This window comes from Onychostoma macrolepis, chromosome 08 (genome assembly GCF_012432095.1).
Source record: "Onychostoma macrolepis isolate SWU-2019 chromosome 08, ASM1243209v1, whole genome shotgun sequence".
NCBI lineage: Eukaryota > Metazoa > Chordata > Actinopteri > Cypriniformes > Cyprinidae > Onychostoma > Onychostoma macrolepis.
The window spans coordinates 27,014,646-27,025,369 of NC_081162.1; the positions used below are offsets into that span (position 1 = coordinate 27,014,646).

Below are 10,724 nucleotides of genomic sequence, written 5' to 3' on the forward strand. Positions count from 1 at the left end.
TTTAAGCAGCAAAGCAAACAAGCATTCAATCACCTAATCTATAGTATATCATCTAATATACTATATATCCATACCAGGGGCAGTTCTAGGGCGAGTAGATATCCTGCGCTCAGCCCAGAGACATCCATGTATGTGTCAGAATACACTTATTAAATACATATATTGCATGCATGCAAATTGTATAATATCCAAGGTACACATTTCTAGTAATTGTGCAGTTAATTCTCATATTGTATTTTCAGAAAGTTTTGAAATATTTGTCCTCTCCCCAAATTTCTCACTACCGAAACAGTAATAATAATTTAATTAGAAGTGTTATATTGACCTATTAAGATTTTGCTTACATCTACATTGTAAATACATGTTTTGCTATTTTATTTTAAAATTTCAGAGGTAAATCAATAACAATTACATTTTTAACAAGTGTAATTTACAAGATTTGTTGTATTTTGAATCAATTTTTCTTTGTGAAAGGCAAAAAGTTTATTAACTGATTTCAAAGTTAAAGATTTAATTAGTTTGAATATACATTGAACAAAAACCTATCATAACATCTTAGTTGATAATTCAGTATATTCAGTTTATTTTCAACAAAACATCCCATGTTTCGGTAGTGACTGCATATTTTCGGTAGTGACAATAATGTTTTGTAATTTTAACTCGCATACTAAAACACTACTAAAACATACTAAAATAGGTACACATTGTACTAAATGTAGTTTATTTCCCCCAAATATGAGGGTTATGTGTTCCCTTTTGTCACTACCAAAACAATGATGACATGTTTCGGTCGTGACAATTCTATGGGATAACACCCAAAAAACAAAAAGAAGTCACTACCGAAACTCCACCAAATGTTTCGGTAGTGACAATTTTAGATACTTTTGAGCCTAGCTCAAAGATGCTAATCAGCACATGGTTAGCTAGCACAGTTCTGAAGAGTGGTACACATATAAAAACTAAATGTTATGGAATAACTCCCAAAAAAGTGTGCTTAATTGCAGAAAAAAGGTGTTTGGTAGTGACATTCCTTAAAGTTACACACATTTACATAAAAATGATGAGACCTATCTACTCACACCTTGTAGCTATGAGAGAGAGTGGCATATAAATATTTCCTGATCATAAATTTAGGGGTGTAGTTAAAATCAGTCTCGGCCAATGGACATGAATGGACGTTCGGTAGTGACATGAGAAATGCGGGACACATTTTTTTACATAAAGTTTCATAATTTACAAAGAATTTGTTTTGTTTTTTAACTTCACTTTTTAAAAAAAATCAAAAAGATACTTTTAAAAACAACAATGGAAAAATAAAATACAATATTTTCATAAGTTGAAATTTAGGGGTTAGGGTTTGGGACAGGCGCCTCCCAGTTGAAAGTACCCAATAAATCATGATTTTATATATATTAAGCTTAATAATATTTTAAATATTATTGAGGGTTTCAATAGATAAAAGACGGATCTTAGTAAACATCTAAGTTTTGAATACTTAAATGCTTTTTAAATGTGTTTTTTGATTGTGGGACAGCAGTTTGCACTAATTCTGTAGAAAGGCCCATATATAACCCTACCTCTAAATGAAAACAACTTTTTTTAATTTGAGAAATTATTTTATTATTGTGAAATTAAATTACTTCATGCATGGCACGTTTGTTTACAATAACAGATCAACACGTGCAGGTATGTTCACAAGGACACTCATAAACACACGCACACGGACTCAGTTGTCAATTATTAAACAAACATGATACTGTTCAGCGAGAGAGAGAGAGAGAGCGAGAGAGAGAGAGAGAGAGCGAGATCACACAAGCCACAGCCATTTCACACACACACACACACACACACACACACACGTCTGATCCTGAACGTCGACACACTCCCGCTGGATATTTCTCAGGATTGTTCTGCATCCTGATGACCTCTGACCATCCATGATGGACTCAGGTAAAGTGACCGGCCTTCATCGTTCATGCTTTCAGTCCAGTGCAAACTCATGGAAACTTCTGTTCATCATCGCGTCAGAGCGCTGGCGAGGCTGGAAAACAGCCAAGAACTTAGTTATTGCGTAAACGCATCTGTGTATAAAACACACAGACAAGAAGACCAAAAGACGACTAAAAAGAAAAAAGCACATATGAGACGAGATCTGCTTTTGTTTGAGCCAGTGTTATTTTAGTATCATTGATATACTATTATAGTTTTTGTTAATATTGTGAATTAGATTAAGTCTTATATTTTCTGTTTACTAAAAGTTTTTTACTTAAAGTAATTGAAAAATTAATACTTTTGTCATTTTAACTAGTTTTTTTATATTATTTATTCATTTTTATTAATTAGTTGAAGTGTCTTTATAGTTATTTTAGTACTTCAACAAACTAAACAGAAATGTTGCATTGACCACTAGCTGAAATAAAACAAGTTTGAATAAAACAAGCTGAAATCATTTCAGTTAACCTATGTTTTATTTCAAGTAATGAAATTGTTCTATGTTTTAGTTAACAATAACAACCCTGGTTTGACCATGTCCTAATGCAAAACAGCTATGAAGTACAAAACATTTTATTAAACAGCAGAAATATTTTATATAATAATCTACAAAAAATCTAAATGCTGTTTTCAATAAATGCATTAAAATTCCAGCATGATAACTTGCACCACCAAGTTGCACCAAAATACATGACAACTTGTAAAATGCTTCATTGTGTTTCTTTAAAAAAAAAAATCTATTTATAATATTCAGTGTGCACTTGATTAAAAACAAAGAATTGAGTGAATAATACTCTAGTAAGGGAATCGCATGTTTATGAGTGTTTGTTATTTCTGATGTGTGTCAGTTCATCTGAGGATAAGAAACTCAGTGAGATCATGCTAACTAATTCATCATTTGAAGAACATAAATGGGCCACCAGAGAACATCTCAGAAAGCACCTGATCACTTTCAACCATTTCCATTTCTGAGCATTAAAGGGTCTTGTATATCATGAGTGAATAATTGATGGGCTGTTGTGGAGGTGAAGGCTTCTCCCCGAGCCGAGTTTCCGAATGGAGAGCGAGTTTCAAATAACTCTCAGGTGGAATATTACAGTCGTGTGTGTAGCAGCAACGAAACAAAAATAAAAAAATTAGATGTTTATATTTTCTAAAGACAACAGCCTCGGCCAAAGCATTCTTATGCAATTACTAAAGAAAACACCCAAACTCCCGTTACTGGTATAAGTCAGAATTTGACATGTTAGGCTAATTAATTGAAGAAATTAATTTATAGATTTTTTTTTAAAATGTGAACATTTATAATAAAATATAATAATATTTATTTTATTTCAGCTAATGTTTATTTTATTTCAAGTAACAATTTTTTATGGTTTTGATTTTAAGTAATTATAATAGATCATTTTTAAGTTTTAAGTAATGATAATTGAGCATGTCTTTATGAAAAACAATTATAAATTATAAAACATTTTATTATATATATATATATATATATATATATATATATATATATATATATATATATATATATATAACATCAAAAATATTAAATAATTTAAACATTGTTTTAAATAAATGCATTAAAATTACAGCATGGCAAAATAAGTTGCACAAATACAACAGAACTGGAGTCAGAACTGAAGAATTTGACATGTTGGGCCACTGAAACTAGCTTTCACACCTGCCTCATTTAGTTCGGTTGAATCGTACTAGAGTTCGTTTTCCCTCTTGGTGCGGTTCGTTTGGGCAGGTGAGAATGCTGCCAAAAGCGGACCAAACAAGCGTACCGAGACCCAGCTGAAGAGGTGGTCTCGGTCCGCTTCCAAACGAACTCTGGTACGGTTCATTTAAGGTGTGAATATGAACCGGCCTCGATCCGATCCAATTGCAGAAAGCACGCTCAGAAAACACACAGCTCGCGCATATAGTGCTGTTGTTTGCATTTCAATCGCTTAAATCACTCGTTTTCAAACCGCAATGCTTAAAAACGCATGCAAATTATGAGTTTTCGTGACCATAGCGCCCACAGCAACGTGACATGAGCGCACTAAATAGGCTAAAGCTTGCCGCAAAGCCCCGGCAAAAGTTACAATGAATGTGTCTGGGGAAAATAGTAAGGAGATATTTGAATTATTTATTAATAAACTAGTGTTTTCTGAGTCAGTGTCACAAAGATGAAGTTAAAAATCCTGACTCGCATCTCCTCATTGGACGCGCCTTTAGAAAGAAATGCATCTTTACAGATTATAATGAAAGAGTTTTTGTTTTGGATATGATTTATTTTGTTTTGTAGAAATTCAAAGCTTTCTATAGATATATTCATCATGTCTGTAAGGAACATTCATTTTTGATGGGAAGCGCATCCTATTAGTTTTCTTTATTTTAGAAAAGCACGTTTTCTTGATATTGTGAGTGCACACAAATAAAAATATACCCTTTACAGTTCCGAACGATGTATTATTATTACCTTTATGAGCAACAATTACGGCGTATTTGTATGATGTTCTGAAGCGCGCTTCAGCTTCGACTCTCCGCACAAACGATATGATATGCGCCTAGCGCACATGTATCTATGTAAATGTTTAAACTAACATTTTGATATGCTTTGAGTATTTCATGTCTATAGATTTTATTTTTGGCAAGTTGTAATTACAACATTGTATGACATGTCTCATATATGATGCTCATAAGTTTCTTCATATTGCGTTTTTATCTCATAAAATCAGTAAAATAATAAAAATTGCACTATGAAAGACCTCCATGATTAGCCTGTTTTTGCACTTCCTGTTTTTCCCTGCTTGAGAATTTCTGTCCAATGAACGGATGACCTTAGCACACGTGTGGTTGTGTTTACAATTTCTGGTTCACTTACAAAAAGGGCAGTGTGAAAGCGAACCGCACCAAACAAACAAAAAAAAACAATTCTATTTGGTCCGGACCAAAGCAAGTGAACTATCGGACTTTCCTGGTGTGAAGCTTGAGCTTTTTTTTTTTAATGAATTACTTTTATTTAGAAAGAATGCACTAAATTAATCAAAAGTGACAGTGAAGACAATGTTACAAAAGATTTCAGTCAAATAAATGCTTTCCACAAAACTATTCTGCAGCACAACCATTTTAAACATTGATAATAATCAGAAGTGTTTCCTGAGCAGCAAATCAGCATATTAGAATGATTTCTGAAGGATCATGTGACACTGAAGACTGCAGTAATGATGCTGAAAATTACAATAAATTACATTTTACAATATAATCACACAGAACAGTTATTTTAAATTGTAAAAGTATTTCACAGTGTTTACTGTATTTTTAATATAGGTACATGCAAATAAATGCACCTTTGGTGAGCAGAAAAATCTTACTGACTTTAAACTTCTGAATGGTATTTTGAACATAAAAATCTTACCCACCCCAAACTTTTGAATGGTAGTGTATTTTAAACTAAAATTAAAAATAACATTACCTTTAATCTTTCATCTGTCTGTCCCGTTCATCAGCCGCTCCTCCGAACATCCCCGATGATCGAACTCGTCCAGGGCCTCCCGGCCTCCAGGAGGCTCATGAATCCTCCGGACAGAGAGAAGCCACGCCATTACCCAGCGTTCCTGCATACGACTCGGTCAGCATCCTCACCGCCGGCCCGTTGAACGACACGGACAGCATCCAAACATCCCATCACACGTACGACACAGACAGCAACCGCACCCTGAACCCGGCGTTCGACACGGACAGCACCCACACCCTCCACCCGCCGTACACGAGCCCCGCTGGAGGGGATGGCCCGACCAGCAGCGTCCCAGCCAACCCTCCTCCATACAGCCCACCGGACCCCAAAACAGCCTACCTCATGTACCCGCAGTACCCCAACCAGCCCGTCATCGCCTGTCAGCCTGGAGCCAATCCTGCTTTCTACCAGCCCTCCTTCCTCCCGCCGTCCACTTACCCATCCTACACTATAGTAAGATCCCGCTTCACCTCTGACACTCAAACCAGATGCTGATTAAATCAAAGTTTCAAGCAGAAACAATATTTTCAGTGCTGGGTAGTAACTGATTTAGGCCCGGTTCTACGGAGGGTGACACGGGAGTGGATTTTCAATCCTTTCCCATCCCACTCCCACACAAAAAAAAATCCCGTCCCATTCCCAGAGGAATGACTCCCATTCCCTCCCACTCCAGTGTTGTTTGTTTAGAGCATAAGAGACAGGGCAACTAAAATTAAGTAAAATATGTAGTTTGTTTGTATAAAAGGTATATTTGTGTATAAAGTTGGGTATCAATGTTATTACGATTCCCGCTAACATTTTTTCCTGTCCCGTCCCAATCACGTGGGATTCCCAAAAAAATTCCCATCAGCCTCTACTACAGGGGTGCTCAAACGAAAACAATAGCACCCTCAGTTAAATATCTGGCAAACGGTGTGTTATGGTTTGCGCTCTGGAGATCGGTTTCTATTTTAATGTGTTTTTGCAGCATTGAGCAATGTAGCCAATCACAGACATATCTGATTATTTCATGATCCCAACAGCCAATCAGAGTTAGAATCCACTCACCGAGCTCAAATTTGGAGGTGTTGTATTCAGCACGAATCATCTCATTAGAAGCAAGCATAGACACGATGTAAATAAGAGATTCATTATAATGTAACTTTGTGAGGTCGCGATGAACTAAGAGCGCTCTTTGCGACATAGCAATAGATGGCACTAAAACCTTATATGTATATTAAGGTTAGAGCACCCTCACTAATTTAAGAAGCACCCTCAGTGATTTGAATCTGGAGCCGGGGCAGAACTGATTACATGTAATCTGGATTACGTCATCAGATTCCAAACATTAAGTACTTGTAATCAGATTACAGTTACTTTTTTATGGATTACATGATTAGCTGACCAGACGTGCCACTTCCCGGGGACACATTCTGCACAGGACTTCTAAATTGCCTAAAATGACCAGGTGTTGTTTGTTTGTGCTGCACCGGTCTTGTGCAGAATGTGTCCCTGGGAAGTGCCACGTCTGGTCACCTTATTACATGATTGCATATTATTCACACAATGGCATAAATTATGAATAAGTTGCTTGATTTTCCCTAATTCTTTTTTTTCTCTTTTAAAGTTTCCTTTCTAAAAATCATACTATTTAGCTTTGAAAACTTCAGACATGTAGGGCCCTATCATACACCCGGCGCAATGTGATGCCAGGCGCAAAGCTAGTGTTTTTTGCTAGTTTCAGCCCAACGCAGTTATTTTCACGTCCAGCGCTACGTTGTTTAAATCGCAAATGCACAGACGCATTGTTGGTGTGTTGCTATTTTGAGGCAACTGAAAACAATTGACCAACTAAAACCTGGTCTAAAGTCAGTGACGCTGTCTTATTATTTATTTATTTAAAGGGCACGTTAGTAATATGCACCTATAGGCACGTACACTCTGCTTATTACACACACAGGGACACGCAGCAGCACACAAACATGCCAAATATTAAAAATGAAGGGATTACAATGTAAAAGATTATTATCGTGTATGCGTTTAAATCCTCACGCACGAGCAGATCCCTTTCCTCTCTGGAGAAGCATTGAGTCTTTGCTCTTGCAATCACTTAAGTAATATAAATATAAAGTTAATATTTCAGTAATTTAACAAGACATTTGCATGTTCAGTTCTCTGATGTCGGTTTATGATCACATAGACATGCAAGTGAACAAATTAAATATTTCTATTTTTAGTGTTCAAGCGTTTTATTTTGTTTTTATTTAAAAATATTTATTTTTATTTAGCATTTTTATGATTAATTATTAGCTTTTTATCAATTCAGTCAAACCCACTGCAGTTCTTACATTAACCCCAGTTTGGGAAAACCTGGAGTAATGTAATGTTTAATGCATTTTATGATGTTGATATCAAAGAATGAAATATAGCCTATTTTCTTTCTCTGTGCTTTTTTTATATCAGTGTGGTACATTTAATGGTAAGTTAGGTAAAAAAAAATTTAAATTAAATAAAAAGGAATCTAAAAGTAGTCATATTACATTACCTAAGATGAGTAACCTACATTGAGTTACTAACAATCAATTTTTATAATGTTATTTATAATCAGTAACAGACTACAATTTGTAAGTAATCTACTCTGCACTGAATATAAAAGAAACAGCTCAGAAATAGCTAGTAAGTTTCACAATTAATTAAAGAAACGGCAAGTAACACATTGAATTAAAAGTGAAATTTTGAAATAAAAAACCTGAAATAGTATTTTCTTGCAAAACCTACTCCAATAATCTTTTATTTACATTTTATTTACAGTGTATTTGTCAAAATACTGGCATACTTCATTAAATATTTTATTTTTTTTATTTAAGTAATATTCTCAAAATGAATTTACTCAAATTGCTTAGAATCAGCATAAATCTGTTCAATGAATTACATTCATTCAGTTAAAAAGTGTAAATATGGTTAAAATATAGCTATGCAAGAAATATTAAATTATTTAAAATGTAAGAGACTGAAACAAATTGGATTTATGATAAATATATTAACCTGTTTGTGCATTTAGTACTATTACAGAAATATGATCTGTCATATGAACACAAACAGGCTGAATTCAGAATAGCAATCTACCATACTACTGTATAGTACTGTATAGTATAATGCTAGTATACTCTGAATTCAAATCCTTCAATAGCAAAACCTTAAACTTCAGGTTATTCTCAGTTATAAGAAAACCATGAGCCACTTTGAATAAAAGGCATCAAGTAAATGGTGTCTCTGGAGCACAAAAGCAGTCATAAGCAGCACAGGTATATTTGTAGCAATAGCCAAAAATACATTGTATGGGTCAAAACTATTGATTTTTTTTTTATTCGGATATTAAGTAAAGATTATGTTCCATGAAGATATTTTGTAAATTTCCTACCATAAATGTATCAAAACTTCATTTTTGATTAGTAATATGCATTGCTAAGAACTTCATTTGGACAACTTTAAAGGCGATTTTCTCAATATTTAAATTTTTTTTGGTCCCTCAGATTCCAGATTTTCAAATAGTTGTATCTCAGCCAAATATTGTCCGATCCTAACAAACCATACATCAATGGAAAGCTTATTTATTCAGCTTTCAGAGCTTTTCACCTTTCATCTCAATTTGAAATAAAATTGACCCTTATCACTGGTTTTGTGGTCCAGGGTCACAAATAACTAATGATTACATTGTAAGTCTGGAGCTTCAGGTCAGTTCATTGTTGTTTTATTCTTGCTGTTTGGATCTAAACGTCTAACACTTGATTTCAGTACATGAACGGGCCGCCGCTGGGAGAGGAGCAGCTGCCGTTACCTAAAGATTACCTGGTTGAGTCTCTGCTGGTGACCATCTTCTGCTGCCTCATGACCGGCCTCGTCGCTGTCATGTACTCGTATGAAGTGAGCACCTGAAACACAGCACATTAGTACAAATACACATGCATACAAATATTAGAGTGACACTGATTAATGATGACCTCTGACCTCTCTACAGACCCGTGCAGCGCTGACCAGGGGTGACATCCGTGAAGCGGAGAAAACGTCCCAGAAGGCTCGTCTGCTTGTCATGTTCAGTTTGATGTTCGGTATATTTGTTCTTGTGGGCTGGATTATTTATGTAGTGATAGTGCTCTGTGCATAGAAACGTTCTCATGCTAACCAAGGCTGCATTTATTTGATCAAATAATTCGGTAAAACCAGTTAAATATCATTACAATTTTCTATTTGAATATATTGTAAAATGAAATTTATTTCTGTGAATCAAAGCTGAATTTTCAGCATCATTACTCCAGTCTTCAGTGTCACATGATCCTTCAGAAATCATTCTAATATACTGATTTGCTCAAAAAACATTTCTGATTTTTATTCATGTTGAAAACAGTTGTGCTGCCCATTATTTTTGTGAAAACTGTGATACATTTTACGATACTTTTGATGAATAGAAAGTTGAAAAGAACAGCATTTATTTCAAATAGAAATCCTTTGACATTATAAATGTCTTTACTGTCACTTTTGATCAATTTAATGCATCCCTGCTGAATAAAAGTATTAATTTCTGTCAAAAAAAAAAAAGGTCTCACCCCAAACCTTTAAACAGTAGTGCAACTGCTGGGAAGAAACTAATTTTATTGCACTGAGATGTTGTTTGAAGGTGTAGCATCACTTCTTTTTTTTAACTATTATTTTTAAACGTGGTAAATGGTAGTAATAAAGTCATGAAAACTCACACAAATTAATGTATGGGAACTATACCAGTCGAAACGTCATTCAAACATTTGACTGTTTGTGTACAATATACTGCAAATGCAGACAGAACTGAAACTCCTGTATAGCAGTAAAAGTGACTCTCGTATGAAAAGCACAAAGTGTGAGATTCAAACATTAACGTCTTACATTTTAAACAGGTTTAACCCTGATTTTATTGCATCATGTTCTATGATATGTACTTTCAGAAGATAATCAATCATCGATAAGAGTTTGCATTTACATTTTATTACATTCATTTGTTCCTGGAACAGGAAATGAACGGCTTTTTCCTGTCACTGGTAATAAACCTTGTATTTTTGTTGACTTAGTTACGTAAAAACTACCATCATCTACAACTGCTAACAAACTGAATTAGATGTACAGTCTCTAATGTTTATAAGAAGCACTATTGTGTTAAACCTAATGTATTTATGTTGTACTGAATAAAAAGCATACCAAAAAGGACAACACTGTT

At 34.6% G+C, this 10,724-nt stretch overlaps 1 protein-coding gene across 1 annotated transcript; it reads left to right on the forward strand.

The window, feature by feature from the left end:
- The first annotated feature begins 1,654 nt into the window (after positions 1-1,654).
- Positions 1,655-10,714, forward strand: LOC131545874 (proline rich transmembrane protein 1B). The gene is made up of 4 exons (XM_058785072.1): positions 1,655-1,950; positions 5,493-5,953; positions 9,275-9,403; positions 9,498-10,714. Exons 1-4 carry the CDS (start codon positions 1,938-1,940, stop codon positions 9,642-9,644), a joined length of 750 nt encoding a protein of 249 aa, XP_058641055.1. The 5' UTR covers positions 1,655-1,937; the 3' UTR covers positions 9,645-10,714.
- The last annotated feature ends 10 nt before the right edge of the window (positions 10,715-10,724 follow it).